Source organism: Montipora capricornis, chromosome 11, assembly GCF_036669925.1.
Source record: "Montipora capricornis isolate CH-2021 chromosome 11, ASM3666992v2, whole genome shotgun sequence".
Classification (NCBI taxonomy): domain Eukaryota; kingdom Metazoa; phylum Cnidaria; class Anthozoa; order Scleractinia; family Acroporidae; genus Montipora; species Montipora capricornis.
This window is the reverse complement of record NC_090893.1, coordinates 16,893,558-16,914,062: the sequence shown is the minus strand read 5'-3', so window position 1 is coordinate 16,914,062 and position 20,505 is coordinate 16,893,558. Positions and strand designations below refer to the sequence as shown.

Below are 20,505 nucleotides of genomic sequence, written 5' to 3'. Positions count from 1 at the left end.
TCACTTCCAGTTGCCGTCCGCGTCTCAAACACGCGCATGCTTAAGCTCCCTAAATTATGAAGGAAAGGAAAGCCTGTAAAATTCGAGCTTCAACGGGATTCGAACCCAGGCCTCTGCGACACCGGTGAAATGCTCTACCAATTGATGGTTTGCCTCTGGCGTCACGGCGGCCATGTTGGTGTACAGAACAATGCTTTAAAATGTCTTTTGGGAATTTGACGCTGTTAGAGCAACTTTCGTATGACCTTGAAAAATAAACGTGAAAACAGAACGTAAACAAAAATGCAGAACAGTTAATTGGCTTATCGAACAAAAACAAACGAGCACGAATTTTCATTGGCTTAGCAAACGCGAATGCAAACAACGTCATCTCTCCATGGAACGTTCTGGAAAGCGATCGACATTTCGCTTGACGTCATTTAAAATGCAGTAATGTGATTGGGCAATCGTATTGTTTACTGCCCATATTAGGAGTTTCGTTGGCGGGAATAAGGAGAAGCTTTGTTTTAATCTTGCTAAACATTGGTCCGTGAAACTCATTGCGGACACTTTTTCAAGGTCATACGAAAGTCGCTCTATTGTGCAAACTCTGTGGGGCCATTTTGTATTGTTTTGTGCACCAACATGAGTTAGGACAATTTGCGAACCAACGAGCCATGGCTGCGAGCCATTCGAGCCAACATGCGAGTCACACAGTTATTGAAAGCTAACCGTTTTAAAATGGGTGCTTAGACTTAAAACTCTTTATCAGCGCTACTTGAAATGGGTGCTTAGACTTAAACGCGAAATTCGCATGGCTCACATGACTCGCTGGTTCGCAGATTGTCCAGCCTCTACTAACATGGATGCAAACCAAGAATTGAGCTATCAAGCCGAATGGTTAACAGTTATTTTGTCTGAAATCACTTTCACTAAATTCACTAAACACAGCTGGTTAAAATCAACATCAAATTTCACGAGTGCCTTTGGATTGTTTGCTTAAAGTTTCGCCAAACAGTCTTCATAAGTCGTTATTAAATTCTATCAGTCGTAATTTATTTTTTTTTAAATTGTAGACCAGCTGGGGTTAATCGAAGGACACCGGATCTTACAGCACAACAAGCTTCAGCGGAAAGGATAGCGAAATATTACAGAACCGGAACTTAGTTGCCTGATGGCGGGAACTAATAAGCTGGAAAGGTGATTAACAGCTGGAGCAGGAGAATTATTGAGGCCTTGATCTTAGGCCCCTGTCCACACGTATCCGGGTATTTATGAATCCGCAACTTTTTCTCTCCGGATTCAAAAATCTGCGTCCACACGTCGCGTATCCAAGTCGAATTTGCCCGTCCACACGTACCCGAAACGCATCCGGATTCACTCTAGTACTCAGGACTCCTCAAGGAAACAAAGGTAACAGAGCATGCGCCATGAAGCGCTCGGCAGCCATCTTGAAAATTGATTTCACGGTAAGGAACTGGGTTTGATCTTGTTACGTCATCCGGATAAAAAAATATCCGGATTTGGCGTCCACACGGTTCCGGATTCATATCGGATTAAAAAATATCCACTCTGGAGAGCGTATTCAAAAAGTTGCGGATTCGCCAGCGAATTCGCCGGATACGTGTGGACGGAAGGCGTATCCGGAAAGAAAGGAACAGGTGCGGATTCAAATATATCCGGATACGTGTTTCTGGGTAGTGCGGCACAATAGGACGTTTTCAACCAAACTCTAGGGACACTAATAACAACAGTGAAATGTACGACATCTGGTGGACGAACAAAAGAAGGTAATGACAGATCTTTTGTTTTTCACCAACATGGCGGCGATGACGTCACGTGAAAACCTATAGATGGTTTTCAATCACGTGAGGAGACGGCCATGTTTGTGTACAAAACAATAGCAAATTATGGCTGATCTTTTGCATTATAATAGAGTCAAATTCCCAAATGACCGTTTTCTCATTTGTTCTTTTACACAAACATGGCTGCTGTGACGTCAAATGAAAACCATCTATTCGCCGAAGTGCAATGTTGAATTTGAAGTTGGCTGGATTTGGGCGATGCTCAAAAGCTCACGTACATCGTCTTTTGGTTCATCAATCGTTGCCCTCGCCTAGGGTCCTCCCCTTCGTAGCAATTAGGTTCTCCCTTCAACAATTCTGTTTCAAATAGAAACAGAAGGAGAATAAATACGCCTGCGCTGCAAATTAAAATAAACAGTCATTGTCACATTTGACATTCCTCTCTTCGCTTTGAACAGCCGAGGGAAAACTTCCTATCCAGCATTTCCAAAGGTTGCCTATGTGACGTCGCGCAGTTAGCTATCATACAGCATACTTATTAGAATATACAAGAGATTATTTGGCAGAGAAAGTTGTACAAGCGTTTTACATAATATATAAAAAAGAGTAGGTATTTATTGCCTTGTTTAATTAAAAGCGAAAATAAAGTTCCTAGAAAACAGAATTTGTTAAAACTCGTAATCCATGTGTCTAGTTTACTTGCGAATGAATGTAAGCAATCTAACTGTCAATAATAGCATGTGCAACCCGCACAAACTAAACAAAAGGAGCTACTAAAAGAAGATGGAAGCCAAAGACTTGTTGTTCGTCCCTTACACGGTGTATCTTGGACGTTCGAGTTATTTTTGTGACAAGGATGCTGGGGGCGGAGATCGTCCGGAAGAAGTGCTGTAACATTTGTAGTCAGTACATTCGAAGCCGTGTAGTCATGGTATGACATAAAACTCACTGGATAAGGTGACGTCATAGTGACGTCATTTTTCGAAAGATTTTCTCTTTCACGAATTGTTTTGTTTTTGACGTCACCATAAAGCGGGCGACCGTTGCCTTCCTTCGCAGCATGAAAGTCCTTTCTGAATCGCGTTTTCCTCCTCATAAAGCTTCCGCCTTCAAACATATTGACGCTGCGAGGGTGGAGTCGCCAGTAATGCCCCTTGCTGGGACTTCGGGGATCTCGGAAGGTCTTCTCGAAACATTCATTAAGAGACAAATTATGTCGAATGGAGTTCTTCCATCCTCTGGTCGGGCAATTCGCATTATAGTAGGTAAAACGCTTTTGAATGTAATCGATAATACCCCTGAGTGTCTGTCGCTGGTTGGGTGATTCCAGAATGGCCATGACTATCAAAGAAACGTACGAATACGGTGGTTTTCCATCCCGCCTTCTTTCGTCTCTGGCATCTGGTAAACGGCAATGATTGGATCCTTCCAGCTTTAACATTGTTCCCAGAAAATCAACTTCGTGTATCGATTGTTAAATACCACTTCTACTTCTCTGAAATTAAGACCTTGAATTGCTTTCTACGAACTATATGGCAGTCAGCAAAGACGAAGCAAATGAGTCGCAATCAGTTAGATCTGGTTTCCAAACCAGACCGTGAAGTGTCCAAAGTCAACGATAGCCCATTTTCTTTTTAAACCATTGGTAGAAGCTCCAACACAATAAGAAGTAATTTCAACTTAATGAAAAATGTCTGAAGTGTGAAAATCGAAATAAACCGCCGCAAAATTTTCAAAGCAATTTGAGTGGCCCATGAGAAAAATCTTGTATTCAGCCTCCTGGTTTGACTTCAGAATATAGTTGGTTAATAATATACATGGAAGCGATACAATTTCAGTTACATTATATTTATGATCAGTTTTAAAAGTTCCTCCCTCTCTGATTAACCTGAAAATTAATCATGTCCTAGTTTAGAACATTCGAAAGGCGTTGGTTGTTCAAGTGTGTACTTTTTTACAAACCCACTGCTATCGGAGAAAAGGGCGTGTCGTTTCTTGAAGCCTGGAATAGTTTTTCAGGGAAATTCCGCATTGATCTGAATCGTTTTAAACTTTCAATTTGTTTTAATTTGTGGTGAAAGCTTGAAAGGACCAAAACATATCGACATAAACTTCCAGAAAATTCTTGATTAAAAGATACATCAGCGCTAACAACGTAAAATATGATACTAAAGCTAACCTATTTGCTAGATTTCGTAGTCAGTAAGAGTTGAAATATCTTAATATAACAGCGTCAAGAATCAAAATGAGACCAGGTCTGCTCTGGAAAGGAATCAGTAGAACAAAGATTATCTATGCGGTCGGAAGATATACGAGGACCTTGCGTTCCAAAATAAAATCGAAGTATTCTAAAAAGAGGTAATCAGTTTCATTATTCTTTCTTTGTGCGTGAAGGTTTGAAGCTCAATGTTTGGAAATGATTTTGCCTTGTCGTTTTTCGGCAACAATTCTTCGAAACCATTGTTATCTCTATAGAGTATGTTAATAACACTTCGTTTTAGTAATATGAAATTTGAAAAAAGGCTTTTAATTATAACTCTCCGTCATCTGTTCACGATAACGTGTATCATGTAATCTTCACAGCACCAGTGGTTAACGGCATCGCTAGAACCTGAGCATGCCTCAACAGAATATTCCAAGCAATTGTTAGGGGATACACAGAATAATAAAATGCTTTAACGAATTTGTCAGACGATCAAGACGTCTTTATCGTTTTAATCAATTTCCTGCAGTATACGTATACGCATGCGTATGTGTCCCTATTCAAATGAGTCAGTATTCCAGGAAAAAAAAAAACTTGTGGTATAATTCACCAAGTCTTTTCTATTACGGTATCACAAAAAAAGATTGATTTCTTCCTTTTCTTATTTTCAATTATCAACAAATTTATTATTGTATTTTGCCCTTGTATGTATGCCGAATTTCACGACCTCGAACGTCGCCAGTGTGCAAGAGATTAAATTGATTTCAGGGCGTAAAAAACGAACTTACGTTGGACAAAAGAAAAGTCAAGTTAAACTATTGCTGAACAATTAGTATGATTTAAAATTAGTAAAAGAGCAATTCCTTCTTTGAAGGATAACAAATTGAACGCAGACTTTTTGCACGAAGGTTCTAGAGAAAAAATACTAATCTACGATGCAAAAAGAAAATTGTTTTGAATACACAAAGGCTAAGTTAAGATAAACAGATGTTGGAGTCTCAAAAGGGCTTTTGTCAAACATCATTGATTCAGTCATTTGTTTTTAATCGACGCCTTAATATTTATCGCTTGTCACTTCCTTTAAGGAACTCTTCGAATCAGTGATCAACATTTTCGAAATTTAAAGTCCACGAAAATTTGCGCTCTTGAAGTAAATGATCGCCAAAGCTGCATTGAAGGGTGAGGCAGAAATGCGGATTAATGCATATATATATTTAAACTTTGCCCGTTTATGTAATTAATTATGGAATACGAAAAAAACAAATTAAAGGCATAAGTTAAGCTTTTATCTATTATCTTTTTTTGTTCATGGCCTTAATCACTTTTTTCATATCTTTGTCGTGGGAAAATAATAATTTTTTTTGGACTGGTGTTCTTCTGCAAACATTTTCATTTCGCATCCTAAACACGTCTGCAAAAGCTTCACACGGCGGGGAGTAGATCACATTTCGATAAAACGATCAGCAGAGAAAAAGATCTTTCTACAAGTGTTAAAACGGGTCTATGCTTGGTCAGCCGACCTCACAAGACGCGCACGAAATGCGCGCTCACCGACCAATCGAAGTACTTTGAGTCAGATTGTGAAATTGCCTTTCAACTCGACTGTATAGCGTTTTGTTGTAGATAAAACTAATGTAAAGAAAGAAAGCGGCATAGACTCGGATGACAAATTACACAGTTTTCAGACAACTTTCTGGGAAATCATAAATTGCACGTTCACTGTACCCGTCTGCTTGGCACGGTGCAGTGTCCACTGATGTAATTCCCCATGTCGCGAGTTCGGTGCGCTTAAGAAAGACACTAATAATCTTAGGAATAGTTGTACTAGTTTCTTTACTTGTAATATAATTCAGATATACTTGTCTAAAAATTATATACAGTCTTATAAGAAACTGTCAATTTCTGGAGCCGAGGTTGTACTTGGGTTTCGCCGACAGGAAGGGAAGCAGTTCTTGCGTTCTCACTCAAATCCGTCGCCTTTCCCGTTGTCCTCGCGCGTAACTTATCACGATCCTCGATCACTCGCACTAACTGAAAACGTGCTCGCATGCTAAATTAATTGTTTACGTTAATAAAAACTATATCTACGAAGCATTAACTTCCGACCCTCACAATGCCCAAGATGACTTGATGAATCATTTTCATGGGTTATACACTGGGGTACAGTCGCAAATGTGCGCTTTTCCCATGAAGTTACCAAAAGCTTTTAGGTTTCCCCACAGGTATTGTTTATGGAATCGTATGCCGACTGTGGAACAATTTTATGTAACTAAACCTGTAACAGTACCGATCCAATAACATTGCAGAGGTAAATACACTGAGAAAAAGGTGCTAAAGTAAACGTCTCAAAATGTTTTCAAAGCGCCGCTTGTTTACTTTCTCAGATTAATAAACCATCGAATACTTAAAAACACAAATGGATGGATGTGAATGCGCAAATAGCCAACGAGGCGCGGGGAGTTGACATTTGGGGATATCAATCATCGATCCCACCAAAATAAAAAAATACGCGTGCTGCAAGTACATTTCGTTCCCGTTCTCTGCAAAACAACAACTTGAAATAAGGTTCAAAAATGGCTGGTAAGCTCTGAAGATCCAATAGAAACTGACCAGTCAGTCTAAGAGGGCTTAGCCCGCAATGTCTAAGTTTCAAAAGTCCTTTTTAGGATTGTTGTCGTACATATACGGTTTTTTGAGACTGTTTTGGTGATAATTACCTCCCGTCCATCCGGCAAGGTAATTCATGTGAAGTTCACGAAAAAGTTTCGTATCCCCTAGAAGAAAGCCGGTTATTTCTTCGTTAAAACGGTTCATGGTAATGCAATTCTTGACAGTTTTTACGAGAATATTTATGGATATTTGTTGAACCGTTTAGTCATATTTTTATTGAGATTCTTTCTTTCGTGTTTAATAGTCATGTAAATCCATACCAGCGCATTGTTGACTAACTAGGTCACACTGCCCAAATGGAGATGACTTTTCACGTATACGTACGTACGCGTGACAGAAATATCAGGCGCAATTTCGTTCTCAAAGAGTAGGAGAGAATCAATCTCACAACCTCGCCACCAGGCGAAAAAATGTTCGTTTTCTTTGTTATTTAGAGAACAGAAATAAACGCTAGAAGCTTCTTCATCCTGAACCTAATGTGTGTCATCAAGTTCGTCTCGTTGCGACACTATTATAAGCTAAGATTTACTCAAAAACAGAGATATTCGGACGAATAGCGTTGCTAGGTAGGTTTTAGTTAAGACGATAAACTAAAAGTAATGAATAAGCAAGACAAACTTTATACGTGGCATTTCTAGCCCACTGGCGAACCCCAGTATCACCATAAGCTCAAATCGACTGAAATACTGCTTCGAAGAGAAAAAGTCTCTTTCATTAATTGTGATAAAATCCCTAACGTTTTCTCAGTTGGCGTTAACTCTATTCCTGGAATAAAGTGGGCAAAATGCTCCTATTTTATAAAGTTACAATTGAATTGTTTTAATTGTTGTACCTTAAATAACAAAGCTTCGTTAAGGCCGAGTATTTTAGGATGAGTTGCCATTGGTTACAAGACAAACTGAAACTACTCCCGGAAATAAAAATCTTAAAATCGATAACAGTTTATATATCTTTTACACATTTGCTAAGCGATTGTATTTTCACAAGAAACACTTTGCAAGTTCCTGTTGGCCTTCTGCTCTTTTGCAAATATATTCAAATAGAAAATTCATCAAGCGTGACTCAAACACCACGTGATGATTCCAAAAAGTCGAGCCCTGAGTTGTTCAAGAGTTCGTCGCGAGTAATTGCCCAATAAATGGAATTACTTATACATAAAGACCTTCTATTGTTTATTTTTATCGTCTCCAAAAGACAAACGGCAAAATTTGATGTTTGGCTGAACACAAAGCCAGGTAAAATTTCGAAAAAACAGAAACGTTTATTAAAAATTGCTGGGCCACATAGTTAAAACAATGAATGAAGAAAACGAAATAACTAGCGCATATAATACAAACGGCGTATACTTTGAAATGAGATAATTATGGTTTTGATATAAAAATAGATGCACGACCAATTTTTTGTTTCAATTTTAAATTTATTTTCAACAGCCCTTACAGAAATCAACCAATACTTTGACGATCATGCATGCAGTCTTTATTTTGTAACGTTAATTCTAGTTCATTCATTATTACACTTTTATGTACAATATTTGCTACAAATGGATATATTCTTAATATTAAACAGCTGGCAATTTATATGAACGAATTCTAAATCTTTCAGTCGATTCACTGGCACAAATTAAATCATTGCATAGGATAATTCTTAAAAATAATTAATCGGTCTCTAAATTTGGACGCTTTTCCTTCGGCAACAGCTCGGTACTTCATCATCAAGACCGTTAATCGAAACTGGTCAACGTTGCTTGCGATTCAGAATTCTACATCTACCAATTTCATGGAACAGTAAGTTCTTAAAACTGAATGGTTAAACTTGAGCTCGCAATCATAGGAAGACAGCGCTGGAACTTTCTGTAATTGTAAAGTGATGCCAATTTCGAAAAGGGAAAGAGTTTTCATTTAACCTTTGCCATGAATATCTCTCTTCTTTTAACAGCGCGGACAATTTTACACAACTCGTCTTTATTCCTTTCTTTCTTGGCCCGCGACATTATCAACTGAACACTTTTGTGTCATACGTTTATGAAAATTCATCGCTTCGTACCAGCATATTTGCAAACCCTCTAAAGAATATGTCCCAGTTATATTATTTCTGAGAACATAAACTCTATTGAAAACTCTGTTGCCTGCAAAAAAGGCTCTCTTTTCAATGTACAAAAGATGAAAAAGAGAAAGGACTTAATTAATTTTGTTCACTGCTTTCGAGAATGAGTGTCATACACCCACATCCCCTTGTGTATTCCTACAAAGTGTACATGTATTCTTGAGTTCACGAAAAGACTCTACTTGACTATCTCCCAGTCCTGTTAAAGTGACAAAAAGCTCGTCGAAGGCTCTCTAAGAGATATTATAGAGTCCAGCCTTACCGTTTACAAGCAAGTTGACTGCAATATGCGCAAAACGAACTATTATATGTAGATGGACGCAAGCCAGAGCAACAAGCGAAAGACGAGCTTGCATTGTTTGTCGAAGACGAGAATTTCTCATCTCGATCAGCGCCAATAATACTTGCGATTGAAAATTTTACGGCTCGTTCCCTGGTTTCTCTTTGTCGAACTGGTTGACTTGCTCTTTGCAAAGAAGTCGGAAGGCAGGTTAGATAACTTGGGACGGAGAGATGGGAAAATAAGGAAGGGCGCCAAACTTGGGCATCTACGTAATTCCAATAGTACTGAAAACCCAGAGCACCAACAGAGTTTTCCGCGGGACGAGGCCGTTTGAACCTTTTTCTGCGTCTTAAGAAACTGCCATTGTCAAACATCCCTTCGCTTGCGGGATCAAGAGTCCAGTAGTTACCCTTTCCGGGATTTCCCGGCTCACGAGGCATCTTCATGAAGCAGTCGTTGAGGGAAAGGTTGTGGCGGATCGAATTCTGCCAGGAGGGGAACTTCTCGCGATAGTACGGGAACCGACGCTTTATAAACTCGCAGATCTCGCTTAAAGTGAGTTTTCTCTGTGGTGACTGTAATATAGCCATCGTAATCAAAGCGATGTAGGAATATGGTGGCTTGGACATAGATGTTTGTCTTCGTGATTCAGTGACTTGGCTTTGTTGAACTCCGGTTGCATTTTGTTTTTCTTCTTCATCTGGGAGTTTTTGTACAAGCAAGTCTTCGTTTCCGTCAATTTTCGTTGCTTCAAACCCCTCAAACTCTAACACCTCCTTTTCGCAGCTCTCATACAGATTTTCTTCGGCCTGGAAAGCCATTGTTCAACGCAGGGAAAACTCTTCTATAATTATTTGCAGCACTCGATCGTTATTCTACACGGAGGAATTTTCACTGCAACTGAAATCGCTTAAGTCACAGAGTAGGTTTCCTCGGTGAAAGCTGAGGACACAATGATGTGTTTTTAGTCGGCAAACCTTGTTTGAACAACTGAAAGTAGCTGTGGGCCACCCACTTGGACATATACCGGTAACCACTTATAACAACTGCTTTCCTCGGGAGCTTCGATGATTTATTCGCTCATTAGCATAAAAAAGATTTATTCTGCTGTATCTTATGTAATAATTACCTCATTAAGGTAGTGCTCTTCGTAATCAGTTGGTATAAAAACTTTCTCTATGGTCGGTAAACTTAAACAGGATATGAAAAACAGCGTTTATCAGTAGCTAGAGACTCTTGATCTTCACTGAGTTAGTGTTAATTCTTTGGAAAGGCAATGTATGGAATTACGATTAACTTTTTTCGGCCTTTATGGGTGACGTTCATTTCAACACTCTTGATGAGAATTTTAATTTCGGTGTCAAATTAAGGAAAAAGATTTGTAAAGCTACTCCAAATTTATTTCAAATTATTCACATATGCCACAAGCTTTTCAATATTGTTCAATATCTGATAAGGTCTTTGAAAAGTCAAGTTGAAAGCACCGAACGTCATGTTGAGAGGCACGGAAATTAGATCAGAAAATCTTGAACACAATTTCAATAGCACAATTACTTGAAGGTAATATTGTAACCATTTGTTAAACAGCGATATCAATTTTTTGTTTGAGTTTCATTTTACTAAGAGCAGTTTTGTTTACAATACACTTCGGAGATAAAATGACTTTATTGTGTCTTTTTCAAGGTAAATAAATAGAAAATCTTTTCCTTGGTAAAATTAGACATTTCCAAGTTGTGAACGGCTTTAAAACATTGAGCAAAAATGGCTCTGGGAAGTCTTTTATGCTCCCGTTAAATGCCTCAAGCAAATGGGACAGGTTTTGAATAGTGAAAAGCCTGATAAATTTGAAGTTCTATAATCACTTAAAACTGTTCCCCAACACAAAACGAAACGCAGATAACACAAGAACACGCCGCGGAAGTTAGAAGCTTCTCGTGGATCCCACAAAGATATCACTTCAAAGATCTCTTGAATCATTTGATGGTTTCCTTGTTTTCTTTTCCTCAAGGGACCATGTTTTTTTTCTAATTCACCAAAAATAACTATTTGTAGAAGGAAGCCCTGTTAATGTAAAATTCGAGTGCTATGTTGAATAACTTTTGCAATGTTATCTACATTGATAGTTTTGCAATTCGATATATCTTTTCTTAGCTTTAAAACAACAATTTTGATCGTAACTTTAGAATACGGTATAGAGAAGGCAGCAATTAACGAAAGAGATGAATTTGTCGGCAAATTAAGGAGTATATCGCCATGAAATTGCTCGAGATGTCAAAGACAAGATCTGGGCGGACCATATAAATGTCGGCTTGTTTGATTTTCACCTGATTCTTTTGACTTAAGGTATTTTCCGGCAGTTAAAAGTCGAGAGCACCATAAAAACGAACCACTCGAAACGAGAAAGCCCGAATTTTACATGATTAGTGAAGACAGCTTCATAATTTAAACTGCCGTGTACATATATGTATAGTTTTCACCGCTGATGTAGGCTGGCGATTCTTTGAATGGTGTTTGTTGCCATTTCAACCGATTGATCATTTATAACAATAAATCAGTTTAGATCATGCTCTTGTTAGTTGTATCACTCAGTGCTAATTGTAAACAAGACGACTGTGGGAAAATTAAATTAAACTGAAAAATTTGCTAAGAGGGTTTTGCTTTCATTTTCCTGATTTCGCACAAGCGCAAAGCGTCGTATTAAACAAATAGATGCTAGTATTTGCTTTGGTACACTAAATGAAAATTACGACACAAACCTTCTCAGTTCAACTTCAGTCAATCTAAAAATTTAATTATCCCTTTTTGTTCTTAAAGAAGATCATTCAACTCGGAGAAGTAAATCACGCACGTGAGCCTTAAACTGAATCAGCGATGATCTGACAGCTTTAACAATTGTATTTATTTCCTTCTTCAATTTTATTAATTTCTCAAACTTTTTGATCACAAAAACCCATAATTCACCATGATTTAATTTTGTTTCAGCATCTCCAAAAAGCCCACAGCGTATATTCAAGCTAACCTGAATAAAAGAAAATCGAAACATGGTAGATCCGGAAGGCTTCGTTTTCTATTCAATGTCCTAAGGGATTTCAAAAGAAACAGCACCTTCAGTGTGCTCGCTAATACGCGAAACTCTGAAAAATTTTTGGTGTTTCAATTGCACATAATTTGTTGCTGGATGTCGCAGATCTAAAAGGGACGCTAATTCGAGGGAAATTGGTTTGACTAGAAAAAGTTATCCACTCAAAACACATATAATTTTGTTTTATTTCTGGTGTGTTTCTTGTCTATGGACTGAAACAGCTGTATATTTTTGTTTATGCTAATCCAATATCATTTCATGTTGGATCTTTTCGTTCATTAAAAGTTATCAAAGAGAGTAAAAGCTTTAACAATTTATTCCACCCCCGTTGGTTTCCGCAATTTTGGGGGAAAATTGCATTATTTCTTGCTCGCTCGAACAGGAAATTATATTGAAACTGAAAGAAGCGATTTGTAAAACTACATCAAAACGCGAGGGGAAAAATTGCTTCTCAAGGATCTTTGATACATCAGGCTGTGCTTTAATTATAGCAAAAACGGCGATAATCGGCTGCAACATAAGTGACAAACCGACATAATAAGAAGATCAAATAAACCTGAGGATAAAATACCTCAACTGTAATTCAACAAGATGTCGGATCTTTTTATATCATTCTGACATTTTGTAAACGCAAAGTGACTAAGAACGCCGAACTATAGATGAATTGCTTCGGGGGCTTTTCTTAATGCAAGCATACTAGCTAAAGGTTTATCTAGCTCTTCAATATCATTCTCTGTGTTTTTTCATATAAATACGTACTTAAGTAATTAAACTACCAAGTGAAATGAATGTTGAAAATTTAGTGGGTGGAGTTAGGGCCTCGTCTATTCACCTGTTACGGTAATTAGGATCTTTCAAGGCTCTAAATGGGTTTTCTAACTTGTCGCAATATCCTCACACAAATAACATAAATTTGTTAATTGAAATACTGGCGCTTTAGATGAAACATTCTTTTGTTGTTAGTGTATCGAAAAGTATATCATTTTCGTGTGTAAGGTGATAGTGATTTCTGTCGAAAACAAAATTGATGTGCGAGTCCAAAAATTCAAAAGCCCTCGCCTTTTTTTCCGAACACTGACTTATAACCTCTGACAGAAATTGAAAAGAAAGCGACCTAGGATACCAAATTGCTTTCATAGAAATCTCAGAAAGTTGGAGATTTTTCTGATGGATCGATAAAACAATTCGACTAAAAAACCAACCTAACGAGGAATATTGCTGATAACAATAAACTGATCGTTTTTGATCTAGCTTTAAAAAACACTTTGATACTCCGAACACCAAAAGGCGTCGAATACAATTTTGAAAACATTACTTTTGCCATTTTATAAAGCTCTGGCTGTTACATCAATATCATGATCCGTGATCAAATTACAAATGTTTTACCAATAAGAAATAATTATTATTGTTTTTTATCCTTCAATATAAACTTTCGTGGTGATCTTCTTCTAAAGATATTTAAATTTCTCCTTTGTCTTCGCCTTAAAGTCAAAATTTCGTCAAAACAAAATAGGGCCGTTTATACGAGAGAAAATAAGCCACGGCTTACACTGGCCTCGGCGTACATAATACGCGAAAGGAACTATTTATACGAGTAGAAACTCCCCGGCCAGGATAAGCCGCGGCTTGAGAAAGCCGTGAACGTAGATTTTGTACCATTTATATGGGGTGTTCGCGTCTTATGTAAGCCGCGGCTTATTTTCTTTCGTATAAACGGCCCTATTGTCAAAAACATGGGCTACCGTGTTGGAAATGAATCGGAAATGACTCGCGATATTGATGTTTGGAGATCGCAAAATGATTCTTTTTTTAGCGAAAGGCGAAATAAATTGAAGCAGACTAAGTGAGGGGATTTAGGGTGTTTTATCACTTCTACTACCAAAAAAGTTTTCTAAAATCTTACTCGTGCTTTAGAAGATAGTGATCTAGTGTGAATGACCTTTTGGTAAGGCAACAACGAAACCCTTCTTTGTCGATTTATGAAACACAGGTTCAACCCTTAGCTGTAGTTCTTTAGCCAGTCCGAATTCACTTTTCCGAAGGTCATGTATCGTATAAGAAGATTAACAAAGAACAGATGCCTCGATTGATGATTTTTAGTTTAGAATACGCTCCGCATGCTAGGAGGCTACCAGCTACTCCACCGGCAAATCTTAGTTGAATGTTGAAGCGCATCTCCAGAAGTTAAAAAAAAAAAAAAGAAAAAAAACTCTAGCTAAGATACATTGTACTATAAGCCGATTTAGAATTTAAAACACCCCAAAGTTGATAAATGTTGACGAAAAATATACGATATTATGGCGCTGTGTTTTCTGTTTGCGTGGAAAATAAATCATAGATATAAATAGAGACTGCTTGGGCGTTTTCTTAAAAACAAAAAGCGGTCTTTTTCGTAACATAATAACCTAATATATTGTGAGGATTGCAAACAACCACAAAGGCCACAAAAATCGTGTCTGAATTTCGCCTTCTACGTGAGGCAATTAGTTGATGAAATGATATTTGGATGACCTTACATCACCGAATTCAAACAAATTAATGTTTTAAAGCTTGATTTAATTGCTTTAGTTCCCACAAAGCGATGCACATGTCAAGAATGGTGTGCGCAAGATATCCGTTTAATTAACGCGAAGAAATCTCTTTTGATTCATTAGGGTAATTCCAAAAGCAAGATGTCTTGCTTTAATCCAAAACACTTGAAGTTTTTTAGCCTATAGCTCACAAATTTGCTCTCCACATGGTTTGCACGTGCTGTCCTCTGTCTGTGCAACAATATTTTCCGGAAAATATACAAACATGAATATTTGACCTATGAATTTAAAGTTCTCTAAAGAGCGTAATCATCAAAGGAACGCTTATAATTCAAGCAAATGCCATGATAAAGAAGGCTCATTGAAAATATTTCAGGTTTTAACAGGACTTGAGGCCGATCGAATAACAAGAACATTGACAAAAAGTTGAATGACCTAAATTTGTAAAAGCTGCAGAGATGAATAATGAAAATGCTGCATTTCGACAATTTCAACCCTAGAAGTTTTAACGGGTCAATTCTCACCGGAAGCAATCTTTCCTACGAATCCCCCGCGGCTCTGTGGTATAGCATCCGAAGTAGTAATCGGAAGGTCGTAGGCGGTTCGACTTCTGCTCGGAGCTCTCCGATTGTCTCCGAGTCACCATAATTCCCAAATACATCCTCGTCAATCATTGTTTTCATTTTTTGTTCGCCTCCCACAAGGAAGCCCTCGGATTTTTTCAAGTTTCACTACCGAAAACAACTCATCTTTCATTTCATTCACGGGAAATAATTTATAAAACCTCCGTCATTACACTATGAAAGCTGATATTTATGTTTGAAGCTTGTACGATCGTGTCAGTAGAGAGTCAGAAATAATCGTCAAAACAATCCTGTGTTTAACATCAAAAGATCACGTTGAATAGCCGTCCAAAGACTGACGCCTAAAGACAGCGAAGTTCTCACTGTGTTGACACGTTTGTTAAAGCACTTCCGTTGGCTATTGTTGGTAGAGGGAGATTCTACTAACCATCTACTACTATAGGTTGGCGAACCGGATTCTAGATGCCCTAGATTGACTTACCAACTACAGTAGATTCGATCGATGCAAAAATCCGCTTGAAAACCGCCTAGATTTAGAAATTTGGCTAATTTTTCAAAAGCGTCCAAAATGAGGCTTTTTGGGGGAACCATCCGAAAATTCTCAAGAAATACACAAATCTAGACCAAACAAGGGCAGATCTAGAATTTTGGCTAGGGGGTGCACATGTCAGACGGAAATGCACAGGAAGCGCAATCTTTATATGTTAGACAATGTATAATACATGCTTTTGAGAGGGTTAGGGCTGTAGTATGATAAATCTGTAAATGATGAGGCAAATAAAAATCTAACTTAATGCAGTTTTTGTGCTTTTAATATCCTGTAGTAGCTTAATTCGCTTTGCCGATTTTTAGGTAAGCTTACATTACTAAAACGTTTTTTTGTTTTTGGTAACCGAGGGGGGTGCACGTGCATCCAGTGCACGTGCATCCAGTGCACGTGCATCCCGTGCACCTCCCCTAGATCCGCCCTTGGCAAGATGTAGAAGCGAGAAACTAGGAAATACAAAACGTTGAATCTCGGGATAACATAATTTTTCTAGGCAAAAAGCCGCTGGGGAAAACTAAAGATTTTCCAACAGCGTTCAAAATGTGAATTTTGGAGAATTTTCATTGAAAATTGGAAATTATTCAAAAGTGGATCATATCGAAGAAAAACTTCAAGAAGCTTAAAAGATAAAGATACAAGCCGTGCGATCTCCTTGTTAGTATGCATTGCTAAGAGGGAGCGGATACAAGGCAAAATTTTTAAGAATGACTGATTTATTATGCAAACTTCCAGGATCTAAAGGCTACGAAATAGAAGTTGCGTGATCTCCTAATTAATGATTATGCATTGAAAGGTAACACCGAACAAAGGAAGTAACACAATACCGGCACGTTTTCTTCGCAAAAATCTGGCAACACCTTTCCTAAAGATAAATGATACAGAACACTGATGGGCCGCATTCCATCGCAGATTGACACTTCTAGGTTATGGATTTGTGCTGTAAACACTCTAGTGAAAACCTATCCCATCATCAGAACTCACATAAACATCATCATCGTAACCCAGAAGTGTCCAATGATCTCTCTTATTTAGCCTTGACCTATCAGTTTACTGTATTATCTACATTTAGAATACGGGACCCGCTAAATTATGGCCAATTAAATTGGGTCTTGTCACCTCGTTAATCATTGTTTTCATTTTTTGTTCGACTCCCACAAGGAAGCCCTCGGATTTTTTCCAAGTTTCACTGCCGAAAACTCATCTTTCATTTCATTCACGGGAAATAACTTATAAAACCTCCGTCATTACACTATGAAAGCTGATATTTATGTTTGAAGCTTGTACGATCGTGTCAGTAGAGAGTCAGAAATGATCGTCAAAACAATCCTGTGTTTAACATCAAAAGATCACGTTCAATAGCCGTCCAAAAACTGACGCGTAAAGACAGCGACGTTCTCACTGTGTTGACACCTTTGTTAAACACTCGCCTACTGCGCATAATTTCTTGCGTCATTGGCGCGCGCCTCAGCTCGCGCACATTGATAAAATAGCCATTCTTAACTTGAGGTCGGCCTCAGTGGCACTGAGGCCGACCTTAAGAATGGCTATTTTCTCATGAACGAGCACGGTGACCCCTTCTTTTTAATGGAGTTATGTACTCGTAATAGGTACACGGAAAACATATTTTAAGGAGGGAAAAAGTTGGATAGTAGAAGTTGTAGTATTTATATATAAAGGACGTGAAAACTGCATTTGGAGCCAAACAGTGAGTGTGAGGTGATGATGTAGCGGTCCAATTTGCTTTTGAGCAATTCGAAATCACTTTTCTGAAAGATCTTGGCGCGGACTAACTAGTAGTATAGGCTTAAGGTTTCGGTAATAGTCAGTAGCTTTTGCTACATAACAACAATTTTTCCCGTTGATCAAGTTTAAAAAAAATTAATAAAGGACTTGCAGCGCGAAAACAAGCACAGTGACCCATCTTTTGACTGGATTTTTTTTAATGTCCTGTGCATGAATATTATGCAGCAGTAAAAACTATCTGTATGCTATACAGTTAAAAGGAACACAGGGCGCCAAGGCGTGGCCTGTGCTCCGGCTAGTGAAACTAGAGTTAAAAGGTAGTGTACAATTAAAAAGTAAGGTTAAAATATGTATATGTATATATATATATAATAAACTAAACCAATTTATGCTAAAATATGCTAAAATATGCTAAATGTTCAAAGTTCTAGAGCAGGAGACAAACCAAAGCACGGTTAAGATTATGTCTAATGTATCGCAACCTTAAAAGTACGTGCAATTATTATTATTATTATTATTATTATTATTATTATTATTATTATTATTATTATTATTGAGATCTTTAACGTCCTACAATCCGCCACTTCGACATCTCCCGGCGATAATACGGCGATATTACTTTATAAAAGTATGTTATTTTTTTCTTTTAAGGGTTTTCCTGCTTATATGAAAAATATGTCGTCTCTCCCGTCCTCTTTTTAGGCATGATCTTTACGAAAATTACGTTCTGTCCCTCAATAAACCTAGATCAACTAGTTATCATGGTTTCTTAGTTCTTTTTTCTTACGTATCAGCTAAGTTGCGAAATGCGCTACGTGAGTTTATCCGTACCACTGAGTTTACTGGTTTCAAAAGAGATTCCAGAGCCGCATTTTGTACAGCGGCTTTTCTTTTTAATTAGCATATCTTTAAATATTATGTATTTAGTATGTATCTGTTTATGCTATGTATTTTAGCTGTAAATGTCATGTCTCGAAGATATTAGCTCTTGTAGTTATTCTGAAATTCGAGATGAAATAAAGTTTATGCATGCATTTATGTATGTTACCTTTTGTAGGGCGCGTGCGCACACTTTGTAATCTGTGACCTTCAGTGCTTACCACATGTCAGATAAAACGACTTTTCCCTTGTATATTTAAGCCATCGAATTCTTACGTTAAATTGACAAGGGCGGTTTGTAGGTGTGAGTAGGCGTGGGATTTGTCACATATGGTTTAGGGGCCGACATATCTCTCCCTCAATGCCGTACCAGGAGGCAAGGTCGGTAGCAGAAAGCAGCGAAGGGCCAACTGCGTCCAAAAGCGATCGCACGGGCAGAAATCCCGGGATGACTCGTTTGGTACGACGCTCCAGCACCGGGGTCTGGAGGTACTGCGTTTTCTCTCTTGTTCCAACATTCCTTCCGCGCATGCGTAAAGGTTCTGGCTCTCCGATAGGTAGAAATTAAGATGCTGGTTCAGTTACAAGGAACTGACATTTCAGTTAAACAGATTCTCCAGGCATAAACTCGTAAGGTAAGAAGCGCGCGTGTCTGGTCTTCTCCAGCCAGAGGTGAGAGATGGTTTCACGCAGACTGGGACGCCTAAAATGCTAAAATGCTCTGTTGTAAACATGGCGGCTCACGAGTGAAGTTATCTCTCTGGCCTTTCTGTGGACGAATTCCAGGACCTACCGATACAATTTGGGCAAGTTTTGAAAGCTAAAATCTTAAATCGAGGCTGTATTTTGCTGGTAGGACCTGATGACCCGACACTTATAAAAAAAAAAAAAAATCTATGAAATGACAATCGGGTGTCTTCCCTTGTCATGGAATGGCAGGATTACCCAGAATTCTTTTGGGCACGAAGGAGGCAACTTGAGAAGCAGGAGACTGGCCCTCATCAAATGGCTGAAGCGCGGCCGGAGGAAAACGTGAGAGGAAAATGTCTAGCCAGATACTAAGGAGTAGCGCTGGTGTGCTGTTAATGTAGACTTTTGATTTCTGAACAAATTTGTCATAGAACATTTGCGACAAAGTAGCGCCGTTATACTTGTAGCAAAACCTGGCCTTTCGTCAGTTGTTCTTGTATAATGTAAATAAGAGATTACTAAAGGCAAGCTCTATATGATCTCTATGCAATAAGCGCATTCAAATTTTCTTCATATTAATAGTATAAAAGTTTGTTTTTGTAGGATTTTTCTGCTACTGCATATGAAAAACAACCGAGTTTTCTCTCCGGCCTTCTTCTCATGGTCTTCGCGGAAGTTACATTCTGTCCTTCAATAAACCTAGCACAACCAGTTATGGTCTTAATTCTTTCTCCTTACTTATCAGCTATGTTGTGGAATGCGCTACCTGTGATTTTATCCGTACCACTGAGTTAACAGGTTTTAAAATGAGAATCCAGGGCAGCATTTTGTATAGCAGCTTTTCTTTTGAATTAATTATTTTTTTCTTTAAATTCTATGTATTAATTTACTTTTGTATGGGTAAATTCTATGTATTTTAGCGGTAAATGTAATGTATCCAAGATAGTAGCTCTGAAATTCGAGATAAAAGAAAGAAATTGGCTGCACTTCACATTACACTCTAATAGTTAAGTCGGTTGTTTCTCTTTAGGTTCCTAAGTTTCCTTAGTCGAAAATCCAAAAAGATCCCAGTTTTTAATTGCTAAAAGTCCCGAAAGAATTACGAAAAAAGGCAACCACCCAAGATTTTGTGATGCCGTAAGCGCTTCTCCCCTAAATCCGGGGACATTTATTTGAAACTCTCTCTGTCAAAATGTCTATCAATCCGGGCGCAACATTTCCGGTTCGCTCTACAAAACGACTCTAGTATAAATTTAATTGGGAGAAAAAAATATTCCTGAACAAGGGTATAGGGAGGCTCCTAATCATGGGTTCCTGTTTAGACTTAAGGCCCGTTTTAAACGTCACATTTTACATGTGCCGAATCTAAAGCAAATGAACAAAAACAATAAATTTTTGTAATTTGC

General features: G+C 38.1%; 2 protein-coding genes across 2 annotated transcripts in view; one reads left to right on the top strand and one right to left on the bottom strand.

Annotated features, from left to right (window-relative positions):
- LOC138024167 (tubulin polyglutamylase TTLL7-like) overlaps positions 1-2,445 on the top strand; it is a 33,531-nt gene extending 31,086 nt beyond the window's left edge. Inside the window, exon 26 of the mRNA XM_068871276.1 lies at positions 1,056-2,445. Within this exon, the coding sequence (XP_068727377.1) occupies positions 1,056-1,146 (91 nt within the window). The 3' untranslated portion in view covers positions 1,147-2,445. The remainder of the gene's footprint in view (positions 1-1,055) is intronic.
- Positions 2,446-8,079: 5,634 nt separating this feature from the next.
- LOC138023984 (forkhead box protein D3-like) lies at positions 8,080-10,092 on the bottom strand. The gene has a single exon (XM_068871067.1). The coding sequence runs from the start codon at positions 9,862-9,864 to the stop codon at positions 9,019-9,021; it is 846 nt and encodes a 281-aa protein (XP_068727168.1). The 5' UTR covers positions 9,865-10,092; the 3' UTR covers positions 8,080-9,018.
- Positions 10,093-20,505: the final 10,413 nt, after the last annotated feature.